General features: G+C 65.6%; 2 protein-coding genes across 2 annotated transcripts in view; one reads left to right on the forward strand and one right to left on the reverse strand.

Annotated features, from left to right (window-relative positions):
* Positions 1-2604, forward strand: part of SHISA4 (shisa family member 4) — a 7301-nt gene extending 4697 nt beyond the window's left edge. Inside the window, exons 4-8 of the mRNA XM_040263768.1 lie at positions 5-56; positions 295-466; positions 1126-1259; positions 1848-2015; positions 2131-2604. Of these exons, the coding sequence (XP_040119702.1) occupies positions 5-56; positions 295-466; positions 1126-1259; positions 1848-2015; positions 2131-2177 (573 nt within the window). The 3' untranslated portion in view covers positions 2178-2604. The remainder of the gene's footprint in view (positions 1-4; positions 57-294; positions 467-1125; positions 1260-1847; positions 2016-2130) is intronic.
* A 2878-nt stretch (positions 2605-5482) lies between these two features.
* LMOD1 (leiomodin 1) overlaps positions 5483-14634 on the reverse strand; it is a 29780-nt gene continuing 20628 nt past the window's right edge. The window contains exons 4-5 of the mRNA XM_040263193.1: positions 7097-8527; positions 5483-6223 (exon numbers count right to left, since the gene is read on the reverse strand). Coding sequence (XP_040119127.1) covers positions 6197-6223; positions 7097-8527 — 1458 coding nt within the window. The 3' untranslated portion in view covers positions 5483-6196. The remainder of the gene's footprint in view (positions 6224-7096; positions 8528-14634) is intronic.

A 14634-nucleotide genomic window follows, 5' to 3' on the forward strand; every position in this document is an offset into this window, starting at 1 on the left:
CCGCGGGGCCGCGCCGCTCGCCGCGGTCGCGCTCCTGGTGCTGGGGGCGCCCCTGGGTAAGGGCCGGGGCGCGGGGGCGCGGCGGGAGGCCTCGGCGCGCGGCCCGGGGGCGCCCGGGGGATCCCGGCGGAGCCTCGGCGTTTCAGGGTCCGTGGGAGGGGAAGGGGGAGGGGGGGCCGGACCCTGGGGGTCGAGGCCGAGGCCTCCGGGCGCAGGGACCAGGGTGGAGCTCCGGGCTGGGGCGGCCGGAGACCCGGCCCGGTGGCCACTGGGCACCTCCGCCACTGCCCGCAGCTCTGGCTGGCGAGGACTGCCTGTGGTACCTGGACCGGAACGGCTCCTGGCATCCGGGTTTCAACTGCGAGTTCTTCACCTTCTGCTGCGGGACCTGCTACCAGCGGTACTGTTGCCGGGACCTGAGCCTGCTCATCACCGAGCGGCAGCAGAAGCACTGCCTGGCCTTCAGGTGGGCGCCGGCCCTCCCCGCCCCGCCCCCTCCGGCTCTCATCCGACACCCTGCCTGGGCCCGAAGCGGGGCTGGAGCTCCAGGAGCGGCCGGCCGGTGACCGTCATGCGGTACCGCGGGCTGGGCCGGGCCCTCCCCCCGCCCGGGCCTGCGCAGGGCGAGGGCAGGGGCAGCCCTGGGCCCAGCGGCGCTCCAGCCTCTGGCCGGACTGGTCCAATCCCCAGTCCGCCGCTCACTAGCTGTGTGATCTTGGGGAAGACAGGTCCCGGGTGGGTCACTGTTTCCTCCTCATTAAGGGGAGCGCACAAAAGGGGCTTTCAAATTTGTTTTGGGAGGAGGAGACGCTGACATACAGAACATGTATGGGGAGGCGGGGACCGAGCGCGGTTTGAGAAAGGAGCTCTGCCCGTCAGGCCTCCCGTGTTGGAGTCCAGGCTGTTCAGTCGTGGACTCGGGCGCGCGCCGCAGCCCCTGCAGGGAGGCCGCTGCTCAGGAGGCTGCCCGGCCTTCGGGGGAAGCGCAGTGCTGAAGCTCTCCCCAGCGGGGCGGGCAGAGCCCCGCGTCTCTCTGGCCGGGGGGTCCAAGCCAGTATGGCGGGCTGTGTGGCGAGGACTCCCTGCGCGAGGCTGGAAGCTGAGGAGGCCTGTTCTCTGCCCAAGTCCCAAGACCATAGCGGGCGTCGCCTCGGCCGTGATCCTTTTCGTGGCCGTGGTCGCCACCACCATCTGCTGCTTTCTCTGCTCGTGCTGCTATCTCTACCGCCGGCGCCAGCAGCTGCAGAGCCCGCTCGAAGGTGCGTCCGTCGGTCTGTCCGCGCGGGAAGGGGCGGGGTGCCTTCGGAGGGCACCAGAGGTCAGGAGGTGTGGTTGGCAGCAGCAGGCCCCTCTGGACACACACCTGCCCGCCCGTCACCCCGGAAGCCAGAGCGCAGGGACACGTGTGAACCCTGGGCACGCGGATGTCCCTGCGCCGTGTGCCGTGCGCCTTGCGCCGTGCGTGTGCCTCTCAGGAAACCCGCGGGCCGGGCCTGGCGCGCGAGCGACATGGGGTGCGCTCCATGTGCAAAATCGTGTGCCTGCCCACAGGCCCAGCCCTGGTGGGTGTGGGAACGGTGACCCCGTGTGGGAGTCAGTGTGAGAGGACCCCTCGGGGGCAGCTCTGCTAGGCCGAGGCAGGGCGAGACGCCCCCCAGGCCAGTGCTGTCTGGCCCGGGAGGTCTCTGAAACCCTGAGTGGGCACACTGCTGAGCCCAGACCAACCAGCAGGGGCCACCTCCGGGCGCCCTGCTGGACTCGACCAAGCAGGGTCTGGCGGCAGAGGGGCAGGGACGGGAGCCCCACGGAGGCGGCGCCCTGAGTGCTGGTCCTTGTCCGCCAACCAGGCCAGGAGATCCCCATGACAGGCGTCCCTGCGCAGCCCGCGTACCCGTACCCCCAGGACCCCAAAGCCGGCCCTGCACCCCCACAGCCTGGCTTCATGTACCCACCCAGCGGTCCTGCACCCCAGTATCCACTCTACCCGGCGGGACCCCCCGTCTACAACCCTGCAGGTGAGTGGGCCCCGCGTCCTGTCTGCTCCTCCCTGGGGGTCCTGCAGCCTGGGTTGGGGTTCCTTTGCGCCCTCCTGGGCCGCCCCGACCCTCACCTCATCTCCTTGGCTTACAGCTCCTCCCCCGTACGTGCCACCCCAGCCCTCCTACCCTGGAGCCTGAGGAGCCAGCTGCGTCTCTGCGGTCCCTCAGGAGGCTGAGCCTCCGCCCCGCCCCAGGGGTGGGCAGGGGCATTCGCTTGCCAGGCCCCAGGCCCAGCTGCACCCTGGGACCTTCTGGGAATAGAGCCCCAGGGAGGAGGGACAGGAGCTGAGCTGGAACTTGGCCGTGACTGAGGGGCGGGTGGGGAGGGCCTGGGACACGCGGACTATTTTTATCAGGAGAGGGGGAAGGGCGGGAAAGCCTGCATGGCCCCTGCTTTCTCCAGCCCTTCTCCTCCCAGGACCCTGGGCCAGGAAGGCTGGGCCCCTCCTGTTTGTCTGCCATGGACTGGGGGCTGGGGAGGCTCCACCAGCCATGGGCAGAAGCCCCCCCACCCCAGCTGCCCCACGGCCAGTGCTCCGGGGTATTAAAGCCGAGGTGACATAACTCTGCTGGGCCGTCCACACCTCCTGACTCCGTGGGGGAGGGCAGGGCCGGTGTCCGAGCACAGGCAGAAGCCCTGGGCTGAAGGCTGCCAAGCTGCTAGAGCTGGGGAGGCAGATCTTGCCACCCTGGGGCGACGGGTCCTTGTGGTCCCAGATTCCACACACGGGTCCAGCGTGAGAGGCACCTCCCTCTACCCATCTGAGACACCTGGACTCACGCTTGTCCCCCACTGACTGACCGAGGTGTGTTTCCCAAGGTCGCTGGGTCTCCATCTCCTCATCTGTAGAATGGGGGCGCTGCTTCGGGGGTACAGGAAGCTTGTTGGGGCTGCCCTTCCCCGTCAGAGGGCCTTCCCTGGACCAGCGGCTGAGAGGAGCCCGGCCGGGCAGGTGCTGTCAGCAGCCTCGGAGCATCAGGGGCGCCCAAGACACGAGACCGCCCAGACCCACTTCAGTGCCTCTGCTGCGTCGGGCCGGTCCCCTCCCGCCGCCCCCTGGCCTGGTGACAGATCCAGGAAAGGAAGCTCGGTGGACTTTAATTCACACGGGGAAAGCACCAAGTCAGCTTGGAAAGCCCCTAAGCCCTCCCAAGCCCTCTCTCAGTACCCTTGCCTCCGTCTGCATGTCCCCCAGCCCCGCTGCAACCTGCTGGCTCCTTCATTCCTCAGGGCACTGGGCCTGGTCTGGACTGCCAGGCCCTTGAGCTGGCGGCGCCCAGGGCCCGCTGGAGGCTCTTTTCTCACGGTAAGGGCGGGGAACTCTGGGCTGGCTGCTTTGGGGCCGGGGCCACACCTCTACCCCTGGACCTGACCTGGGTGGAGGGGAAGCTTGTGCTGCAAGTTCCCCCTTCCCGAGGATGGGGATGAGAGGTGGGCCGCGGGCGTCCTGGCTTCCAGGCCACAGCTTCTGCCAACGTGCTGGGAGAGGGGTCACCAGGTCATCCCAAGGTTTGGACAGCCGAAGCTGGGTGGTGGAGGTTTGCGGGACAAGATTTCTGCATTTCCCTGGCCATGCCAGCCGGAATGAGCTTCCTTAAGTCAGCAGCCTGGGGCCAATTAGAAATTGCCCCATAGTCTAGGATGGGAGGCAGTTTATCCCAATCAGAGCCCCCCACCCCCTCCCTCCAACATTTCCAATCAATTAACTGCAAAGCACTGCAAAAAAGAGAATTTTAAGAAAAAAGGGGGAAACCGAGCTGGAGTGGAGCTTTCAGGTGGTGGCAGCAGAGAGGAGGCCCCTCACATTGTCTAGCTGGTAAACAGGGCAACGCCCTGGTCTCTCCTGGGACCCAACCCCTCACCTGGGGACCCGGCACAGCTGCTCCCCCCAGCACCCCTGAAAACTGGCAGTCGCCCTACAAGGTGGTGTTGGGTGGAAGGAGCCGAGACCCTCAGGGGTTGGGTCAGCCGCGGTATAAGCGGGGGTCCTGCTCAGCTCGGAGGGAGCACTAGGACGCTGGGGGGTCTGGGAAGCGGAGGTGGAAGGGGGAGTGCGTTACACGAAGGCCAGTGGCCCGCATCCCGGGGGCAGCGAGGCCTGCGGTGCTGGGGATCCTGAGTCCAGAAGAGGACGGCAGGGAGCGGGCTAGGGCCCAGGTACCTGGATGTACAGTCAGGGCTGGGAGCCAGGGGTTAGCAAGACAGCGGAGCGCGGGGGCAGGGGAGGTCAGGAGCGGGAGAAGGAGGCTGAGAGCCTGATGGGCAGAGCAAGGGAGGCCGGAAGAGGTGTGCCCGGTGGGGCGGGCAGCGCCTGCCCCTCTACCGCCTCTCCCAGCAGGCCGCCTCCACTTGGCTCCCCGGGCTGGGTGGTCCTGCTCTCGCCTCTTAGAGGAGCCGCCTGAGAGGCCCTGGGCCCCAGGCCAGGCCCGGGCTTCCTGCGAGGGCGAGCGGGCCGAGGGGCCCTGCAGCCCGGAGCCCCCGGGCCCGTACACGCCGCTCCCGTCCCGGCGCTCTTCCGCGGATGGGCCCGGCCTGGGGCTCCGCCGGCCCCCGGGCGGGGTGCGGAGAGGGTGAGGCGGCTGGGGATCCCGGCACAAGTCTGGATCCGGAGCCGTCAGCTAGGGCTTCGGCCCCGCCTAGCGACCCCTCCCCTCAACCCGGCTAATCCCAGGGCGGCCCCCGCCACCACCCCGGCCTTCCCGCGGGGCGGGCCGCGCCCGGTGCAGCCGCCCGCCCTCCATCCGCGCGCCGCGCGAGGCCGGGCAGCGTCTCCGCCAGGGGGCGCCGCGCCGCCGCCCGAGGAGGAGGACGTCATCGGCCTGCAAGGGGGAGAGGTAGGAACGGGGGAGGGTGACGCCATCGACCTGCGGGGACGCGAGGGGGCGGCGGGAAGGGTGATGTCATCGGCCTGCGGGGGCTGTGGTGGAGGGGGACGTCATGGGCCGGCGTGGGAGGGGGACGTGAGGGGGACCTCAGCGCCCTGCGGGAGACGCGGGGGGGGGCGGGGAGGGTGTCGTCATCGGCCGGCGGGGGAGGGGCGGGGAGGGTGACGTCATCGGCCGGCGGGGTCGGGGCGGGGACGGCGCAGGAGGGGGCCTGGCGCCCACACGCGCCCCGGGGCACAGCGTGAGGGGTCGTCCCCGCGCCCTGGAGCGGCGGCCCGGCGGGGGCTCGGCGCGGGCGAGTCGCCTCTCGGGCGTCGCCTCGGGCCCTGACTGGGCGTCCGCCCCGCGGTCACCTCCCCCTCGGCCCTCCTGACCCGGGCTGCTCGAGGCGCCGGCCCCCAGCCCGCCTCGGCGCTGCGCCCGGGGGGCCCCCGGGCAGGACCCCCTGCCTGAGTCGGGCCCCTGCGACTTGCTTCCGTGGGGGCGGCTCGGGGCGGCGGGGCAGGGAGTCTGCACTTCCCGAGCAGGGGTGAGCGCCAGGACCCTGGGGACAGCACCCAGGTGCAGGGCCACTCACAGCTGGAGGCTCGTATATATTATAAAACCTCACGGAGGACAGATCAAGCTGTCTGTACAGCAGCGGGTGAGTGTGAGGGAACGTCTGCCTTGGCATCCAGTCTTCAGGTCCAGCGGCTGTCTGTCCTCTCCCCCTGCGGCAGCCCACCCCCCCACCAGGCTGCGCCCCTCAAGTCCCCGGCTTAGCGGGGAGGGGTTCGGGGTATCCTCAGCCCCTCCGGCCTCTCCCCTGGGCCCTTGGCCCTCCAGTCTTACACCCTTGCCCCACAGAGGGAGCCACCAGCCCAGTGGCCTTGCCCCCACGGCTCCTCAGAGGCCTGAATCCTGGCCCTGGGGGCAGTGGGCCCATGCGTCGCATGACCCCTGAGGGACCCCCCTCCCGGCTCCTAAGCCTTTGGCAGCTGGTCGGCCACTCAGGCTCCAGGGGCGTCGTCTTCTCGGTCGCGTGCCAGTAGGACTCTCCTCGTCCAGGACCGCCCGCTCCAGGGACGAGACAGTGGTGGAGAGCATCAAAGACAAGGAAAGAAGCGAGGGGAGAAGGTACCCTTCGTGGAGTGGCCGCGGCCTCCAGCTCCCCCAGAGCAGGGCAGGGATGTCCAGAGCAGGGCAGCTGGCGTGGCGGGCGGGGTCCGTGCGGCCCTGGGAAGCAGGGCCTGGGCAGGCGTGGCGTGGCGGGCAGCGCCTGCAGCCCGGTCCTACTGCAGCAGCTTGGGCACCTCCACCTGTCAGGGCAGAGCAGATGGCTTAGAGGAGGGGGCCCCAGGGGGCCCTGGGATGCCTTGCCCTCCTCTCCTCCTGGGCTCTCAAACTGAGGAGCTGCAGGCAGAGGAGGCCCTTTCCCTTTTCTGTAAAAACCTGATGCCATCCAATGACTGGGGGGACAGTCGAGGTCGAACTGTGTCTCAGGCAGGACCTGGTTGGGAGGGGCGGGGTCAGCCTGGAGGAGGACCCGGACTCTGCCACCCAGCAGAGCTGAGCTTTGAGAAGCCGGCTCTCCAGGGACGGACTGTCTCTTGAAGACCTTTGGGGTAACCTGACCTCTAGGGCCTGACTGGTTCTAAGAGGGGATTAGAACCCTTCTAAAACAAAGGCAAGGAGATCTAACCAGTCCACTCTCAAGGAGATCAGCCCTGGGATTTCTTTGGAAGGAATGATGCTAAAGCTGAAACTCCAGTACTTTGGCCACCTCATGAGAAGAGTTGACTCATTGGAAAAGACTCTGATGCTGGGAGGGATTGGGGGCAGGAGGAGAAGGGGACGACAGAGGATGAGATGGCTGGATGGCATCACTCGATGGACGTGAGTCTGAGTGAACTCCGGGAGCTGGTGATGGATAGGGAGGCCTGGCGTGCTGCGATTCGTGGGGTTGCAAAGAGTCAGACACGACTGAGCGACTGAACTGAACTGACTGAAAGCGAAGGCCGTGTGGCCTAGGGAATGGGAAGACTTTAAGGAAGTGTCTGAAGGTTCTTCTCCACTTGGGGAAGAAACATGGGGGACGGGCTAGAGGAAGCTCCCGGGAGGATGGACAGATGTCCTGGAGGGGGTGCAGGCCCACCCCCCAGCCTCGCCCCGCAGCCAGACCCAGCGCCCACCTTCTTGAGCTGCTTGAGGTTGCTGGAGCGGATGGCCGCCAGCAGCTGGTCCCGAGAGTTCTTCTCCTGGGCGGGGAGGGCCTTGTCGCCCATCTTCCGCTGGGTGGCCGGGGACAGCGAGTTCCTCAGATTCTCCATGATGAGCGGGGGTGCCAGGGGTGGCGGCGGTGGGGGGGGCGCAGCCGGGGCACCCCCTTTGCCCGGTGAGTTCTTGGGAGCGGCCTTGGGGGGTGGCTGCAAGGAGGGCCTGGGGGAGCCCCGGGCGGGGGGCCGGGCCTGGGGCACCTCCAGCAGCACCTTCCCCGCCTGGGCCTCCTGGGCCTGCCGCTGCTCCTGTAGCCGCTTCTGCCGCTGCCGGTCCATGTTGCGGCTGAGCAGGTTGGTGACGGTCATGCGGGGCCCAGCCAGCTCGAAGTGGTAGCCCAGCTTGAGCAGGGTGGTGTTCTCCTTGAGCAGCTTGGCCATCTCCATCTCGGTCTTGCCGCCACAGATGTGGCGCTGGTTGTGGAAGCGGAGCTCGGTCAGCGAACTGTTCTGCAGCAGGGCCCGGAAGATGGCCAGGATGCCTTTGCTGGTGATGTGGTTGGAGTCCAGGTTCAGGCTGGTGATGGTCTTGTTGGCCTTCAGCATGATGGCGATGGCGAAGGCCACGTGGTCGTCCGCCCGCGTGTTGGCCAGGGCGAAGACCTTGACGGCCGTGTTGAACTCCAGCGCTTCCGCGAAGCGCACCAGGATCTCCGTGGTGATGCAGTCCGAGTTGTTGACGTTCACCTCGGTCACCTCTGGGTCATTGCTCTTCACCCTCTCCAGGGGCTCGTCGAAGATGCTGGGGGCCGCCTCCTCCTCGGCCTTGGAGGGCCCGTCAGCGGGCTTCGTGGGGGCACCAGGGGTGGGTTTCTCTGGCACTGGGGTCTTGCTGTCTTCTCGGGGGGTCTTTACCTCGTGGGGCTCCTCCTTCCTGGCCTTCTCGCCCTCCGGCCTGGCGGCCCTGTCCCCGCGTCCCACCTTCGGCTCCTGGGCCTCCGCCCGGGCGTCCTCACCCGTCCGCAGCCCCTTGGCCTTCTCAGGCGCTGCTGTCTTGTTCGCCGGCTCGGGCTGCTCGCCCTTCTTGCCCGTGTCTCTGCTCACGCTCCTCCGCTTCTCCTCGTCCTTCAGGGGGGCAGCCGGCCCCTCCTTCCCAGCCTCCTTGTCTACCACGGCCCTGACCCGGCCCTTCTCCAGGCCCCTGATGAGCTTCTCCTCCTTGGGCCTCTCTGTACTCCTGCCGTCAGCTTCGTCCTTGTCCCTCGAGACGCTTTTCTTCACGCTACCCTTCTTGGGCTCCTTCCCCAGGTCTGAGTCCCGTCTGGGGCCCAGGGGCTTCTTGGCAGCATCTCTCCCCTTGTCTTCTCCCTTTTTCGCATCTGTCTTGGTCTCCACTTGCTTGCCCTCCTAAGAATGCAGAAAAGAAAAATAAACATAAGGAGCTGGCTGTGGAGAGAGAGGAAGGAGCCCAGGGACAGCGTGAGTATCTCTCGGACAGTCTCCGCTGACAGCGCCGTGTGGGGCTGGCGTCGTGTGTGGAGCCCCCGCTGACATCGGGCTCAAAACCCCAGCTTGTGAAGCCCCGGAGGGAGCCCTCCTCCCCAGACCTCAGGCCCAGAGCCGTCCTCTCTGCCTCGGGCAGCTGGGACGGGGCCCTGCTCAGCCTTGCTGGAACTTGAGGCAAAGGGGAGCGTCCCCAAGGCTGCTGCTGTGTTTCCTTGAGATCTTAGTTTTTTGTCCGTCTTGGGATTTTTTTGCAAGACACTTGATTTTTTACAGTTTTCATTCACACATCAGTTGTCTTGATCTCTGGGTTCACGGGCACCCTTGCTTCCTGTGCCCTGGGCAGGAGCCCCAGGGCCTTGCCTGGCTCCGAGGAGGTCAAGTGAGTCTCAGGTCCTGGGGTTTTACAGCCAAGACCTTTGCAAAGGAAGAAATGGTTGGAGAGAGCAACAAAGGCCTGATCATGCTTTATTTTCTCAGTTAGGGGTATTCTGCCTACCATCCTCATGCCATGGAAATAAGAAGCCAGCAATAAAGAAGTGTGTTTTCGAGCACATCTCTCCCTTCTGAGGCAAGGCAGGTCGCCACGCGTCCTGTCTCAGCCCTGGAAGGCGCTCTGCCGGGTCGCCCGGCTCGGGAGCCGAGAAGGGGGAGGGGAGGGGGCTCTGTGCCCCACAGTCCCCACAAGCCCCCAGCAGCGTGGCAGCCCGGGCCTGGGGTCAGAGGAGGGAAGGGGCACATTCCAAGACCCTGGTTCCCAGGCCCTGGTTTTGTTTTCCATTTGCGACATATATTTTATTGTTTAGAAATTTCCACCAGAGCTATCATGAAGCACCTTCATCAGGAGATGCCTGTAAGAATCCAGACTGGAAAACAGGGCCAGCCAGTCCATCCACAGGGCTCAAGGGGACAGCCCACCCAGGTATAGCCCAGCACCCCTCACGCTGACCCAGAAAACGCCACAGGTGTGGATTCAGTGTGACTTCAAGCGACAAACGGCCTACCTGGTAGTGCCCAAGGCAACAGGATCCACGGAAAATCAAATCTGTCACCACCAGCGTTCCTGCCTGAAGGGCCTCAACCTCCTGACCCAGCTCCCCTTACGAAGAGGAAGTGAAGTCGCTCAGTCGTGTCCAACTCTGTGACCCCATGGACTGAGGCCCACCAGGCTCCTCCGTCCCTGGGATTTTCCAGGCAAAAGTGCTGGAGTGGGTGCCACGTCCTTCTCCAGGGGACCTTATTAAGTTTTTATTTACTTATTTTAAAAGCAAACCAAGTGTATATGACATCTTTAAAAAAAAATGGTGTAGACGTGAAGTTTTCAGGGGGTGGTTATTTATAACCTGAAGACTGTGGCCTGACGGTAACGATACGGGATGTCCCTTTGTATTGCGTATATGTGGCTTTTTGAGAAGTCCACATTTCCCTTCTTTTCCCAGTAAGGACTTTGCTAAGGACCACCGCTGTCTGTGAGAAGCCTGGGGTCCACCAGGTCCTGCTGAGATGGGCGGCATGTGGGGGGGGGCCGCTGTGCTGAGCTGGAGGCTGGGGCATGAAGTCAGCACCTTATTCTGAGAGCCCTGGGAGCAGCTGAGTTGCCTGGGATGAATTATTAGGCTTACTGTTCGAGTGTGATCGACTCCAGAGCAGCTGGCACCCTGGATGCCCCGTGCCCTTAGCAGGGGGACGCCGGCCTGACTGCTGGGAGGTGTGCTATCTCTAGGGGCAGCTGGGGGGCCGGAAGCCCACCTCGGCATTCTGAGCCCCCCCCACCCTGCCACGCCCCCGGGGGTGACTGCTGGGTCCTGTGGAAACAGTGTGTTCTTGGGCCGTGAGTACAGCCCTCGGGGACTGGCCCGGGGTGTATTTAGAAGCCTTCGTCCTTGGCTCCTCTGAGCGGCTCGGGGCCTGGTGAGCCAGGGCCTTGGAATGCACACTCCCTCCTCCTGCTCCGCAGGCCTGGGTCACCACGCGGCCTGGCCCCCCCCCCCCATTCACTCTTGGGCTCGCAGAACCAGGTGACCCTTTAAAGCAGCTTCGGCCTGGGCAGGACGGGTATGACCATGCCTTGATTCAAAGTGGGGAGAGAAGCTTACAAATACAAGGTGGGCGAGGGGCCTGGTGTGTGTGTGGGGGCTATCTGCAGTCACCCTTTTAGGACGCTCAGACCACCCACCTACATACAGCCTGGCCCCTCGGCCCCGCCACGTTCAGAGTGGCTCCATCATGGATGCTGTCCACTCGAAGAGCTGGGCTGAGGCTGGGCCTGGGGCCCTTGGCCCCAGACGGAGGTGAGGCCCCCAGATGGGCAGCCCTGCTGCCCGCTGCTCCCAGAGTTCCCACGGTGCTCACGGGCCTCACCTAGGGAGGGGGACCTGGGGATCCAGAGAGATAGCTTGGCCGGCATCACCCCGTGTTGGGGAGAACCCAGGCTGCAGCCGGTCTCACTAGCGGCCCCCAAGTCGATGTAACCTCTGACTTGGGGGTGGGGGTGGGGTGCAGAGCCTCAAGTCCTCGCTGCCGGCAAGGGTGAGCCTGCCTCCTGATGCCCACACCCGCCCCAGCACGCCCACTTCTGACCCCCCCTGTCTTCACGGGCTCCCCAACATCTCCTGGGCTGGGCCCTGCTGCGTGTCTGTCTGTCTGCTCCAGAGGGGGTGCGCCGGCCCTTTAAAAAGAACCTGATGAAAAACAGGCAGGGGAGGCGGCCGGGGTGGGGGGGGCGGCTGGAGGTGGTTGCTGATTAATCATCGTTTCCTCCTCCAAACAGTCAGGAATGAGTGGAGCTGAGCTGAGAACGCAGATGCTGCCTTAAAAGGAAAAGTGGCCCGCGCCCTGCAGCGCTGGCTTCTGGAGAGCAGCTCCTCCCTGCTTATCGGAGGAGAAGCCAGCCCAGAGCTGGGGGTGCGTCCTGCTGTGCTTCTGCCCCAGGCCCCTCCACCAGACCTCCATGGGCAAAAGTCTGCAGGCCTCTGCAGGATAGGCAGTGATGCTTTCAGGTCGAGGGAAGCCACAGGGGTGGTTTGGGACTTCCTCGTAGAGACAGGAGAGTGGAAAGGATGACCTCGGAAAAACTCTGAGACCCTCTGAATCGTGGCAGAGGCCTGCGGTGGGTCAGGGTCAGGGTCAGAAGCAGCTCCTGGCTCCCGAGTCCCTCAGGCCCTTGCTCTGCGCCTTCGCTTGGCGGGGATCCAGCGACAGGTCTCCCGCAGGCGGGACACAGTGTCTGTCCCCGCCTCGGGCCCCAGCTGCCCTGTTTCCTGCAGTCTTGTCTGATTGAACAAGGAGAGCCTTTCCCACTTGCACTGCCAAAGCAGGAGACAGAGGGAGCCGGTCTGTCAGGAGGTCCCTAAAGGTGAGAACCCCAGGGGGCAAAGGCCAAGAGCTCCTCCACCCATGGCTGCCCTTGCTCAGGCCTGGCCACCCACCCGTGCCCTGCAAGCCCAGGTGTCCTTCCTGTGACCTGTCACCTGAGGAGGAGTGGTCTTGGCCCGAGGCACCTGCAGGACACGTCTGCAGGCCCCCAGAGGGAGGAGAGCCCGGGAACATCTCCAAAGCGCGTGGGGGTGCAGGGGTGCAGGACCAGCTCTGCTTGCCTAGAAGGGGGCACAGCCGCGAGGCTGACCACTGCTCCTCACAGCAAGACCCGAGACACTGCCCAGACTCTCTGTGTCTCCAGGGCTGTGGGGGCCTGAGGGTCTGTGTCAGGGCATCGGACTCGGGGCAGGGACTCGACTGCCAGCTCTATGTCCCCAGCTTTCGCCGAAGTCCTGGGGGTACTGACAGCCTCGGGGTGGGGCAGGGCCCCTTAGATGTCAGCCTTTCTCCCAGGCTGCTCCCGGCTCCACCGCCCTGGGAAAGCACCCAGGGGCCTTTCTGCTCCTTGCTCAAACCCTCTAGCTCTCCCTCCTGTCCTGCCCCCGCCCTTCCCACCAGCCCCTTGGGGTCTCACAGCCGGACTCATGTCTGCCTCCCCACTCTCCTGTGAGGCTCTGGCCCCTGAGGACCCCCGACGTCAGTCCCTGCAGCTGCCAGGGCCGTCTGTCTTATGGGGAGGGCAGGACAGGGGGATTGGGGGAGCTGGCCACGGGCTGGGGCCCCTGTTGGTCCCCGGGAGGGCAGCTCCCTGGGAGCGCTGATATGACCACAGGATGGGGGAGCACAGGGCCGGGACTTGTGGAGACCTGGGGTGCTCACCCCTTCCAGCCCCCTTGCTTTCCACAGGCACAGGAGCCTAGGTTTTCCCGAAGTTCAGTTCCGGGGGAGTCTGCTGCCTTGGGGGACGCTCTTCGGGGTGCTCCTGGGCCTGTGGGTTGAGGGGACAGTAGTGCCCGTATCCCTGGAGGTCTGTGGGCAGGAGCCTCAAGGGAGGCCAAGGCCAGCTCATTGGACCAAACTGGCTCTGCCACAGCTGAGCTTCCTGGAGAAAGCCACAGGCTGGGGGGCTGTAGAGACAGCTCTGCCTGGTGCACAGGCAGTGTTCACTGGCTTTGCAGGAAACCTGACCTGGCTTGGAGCTGGGGGACCCCAGGGAAGGCGGACGCTGTCCTCAGAAGCATAACTGGGGCGCTCAGGGCTTGTACACACGCTCGGCTCCAGCCCGTAACTGGCGGCTGGTTGTCCCCCGCAAGCGGGCCAGGGAGTGGGCTTTCCGTGGTTGGCTGGGCTCTGGGCCCCGCGCTGTGGGGGCATGGAGCCTTCCCTCACTATCTGAGGCCCGGGACGCCCTGGGTTTCCAGCTCCTGGCACAAGGCCGCACCAGGTCAGGGCCTGTCGGTGGGGCAGCTGGGGGCATCATTCCTTAGCAGTTCACGTGCCCACGTGGACCCAGGGGAGGGTTTGGGCCCAGCCTGCTGCCCGTGGGTGGACGGGCCGCGTGCTGGCCCCGCCCGTAGGCCTGCCCTGGAGCGCGCACCCCTCGGGCACAGAGGAGAGCCTCCTGCCAGGGCGTCCTGGAGCTTGGCGGGCTCTGAGCCCAGGGACTGCAGGCGAGGGGCTCAGAGGGGCCGCCCTGGAGGGGCTGGACTTAGCAGGGCCACCTGGGGACTGCCCGGTCGGGATGGGGGGGCCCCCGCGTCCTGCCATGAGGACCTCGGTCATTCCCAGCTTCGGTCATGTCTGTAGAGGGCATTGTCGCCCCGCTCCCACCCTGCTGTCTGAACCCTCAGCCAGGGAGCCTCCTACACCCGCTGTCCAGACGGCGACCGCCCCCACCCCAGTGCAGCTCCGTGAGGCTGTCATCGTCCCCGGTTCACACAAGATGAAGCTGAAGCCCCAAGCCACACAGTTCCCCGTGGAGGCCGGGCCTCTAGCCCTGGGGTCTGAACCTCTTCCCCTCCACCCAGCATCCTGCTTTCCAAACTCTGCACTGAGGCTTTGACGCCAGCCGTCCGTCCAGCTAGTCCTGAGCACTCTGTCCAGCTGTCTGTCCAGGCAGGCAGAGCGAGCTGAGCTCCAGGCTCAGCAGGAGGACGCTCGGGGGCCTCGCCTGGGATGGGCTGCACTGTCCCCATGGGCCTGTGTCTGCCTGAACGACCGTCGCCACCGTCGCATCACCACGGAGCCTCAGAGATGAACACTTGCCACTTCTGGACAGAGTGCACAGGGTGAGCAGGCTCCGGGGGCGCAGGTTCTGCAGATGGCGTGTTGGAGGAGGGAAGCAAGGGGAGCTAGCTGGCAGTCAAGCTCAGATCTCCTGCCTCTTCGCCACCCTTCCTGGAATGGCCAAAGCACAGGACGCACCTGGGCTCCCAAGATTGGGACACACGGAGGGTCAGCTCTGTGCTGGGCACCAGGCTCAGCCTCAGGGTGTGGGGATGGCAGGACAGGAGTCCCCCAAGGAGCCGAGGGGTGGGGGACACTCGGGGGGCAGTCACATCCTTGGTTCCCCTGGATTTCTCATCTAGACTTGGGAGGGTGCCCACGACCTCTGCTAGACTGGGGGGTGCCCACAGCCTGTGCTAGATTAGGGGGGTGCCCACAGCCTCGTCTAGACTGGGGGGTTGCCCACG

The sequence above is a fragment of the Oryx dammah genome, unplaced genomic scaffold, assembly GCF_014754425.2.
Source record: "Oryx dammah isolate SB20612 unplaced genomic scaffold, SCBI_Odam_1.1 HiC_scaffold_21, whole genome shotgun sequence".
Taxonomy (NCBI): domain Eukaryota; kingdom Metazoa; phylum Chordata; class Mammalia; order Artiodactyla; family Bovidae; genus Oryx; species Oryx dammah.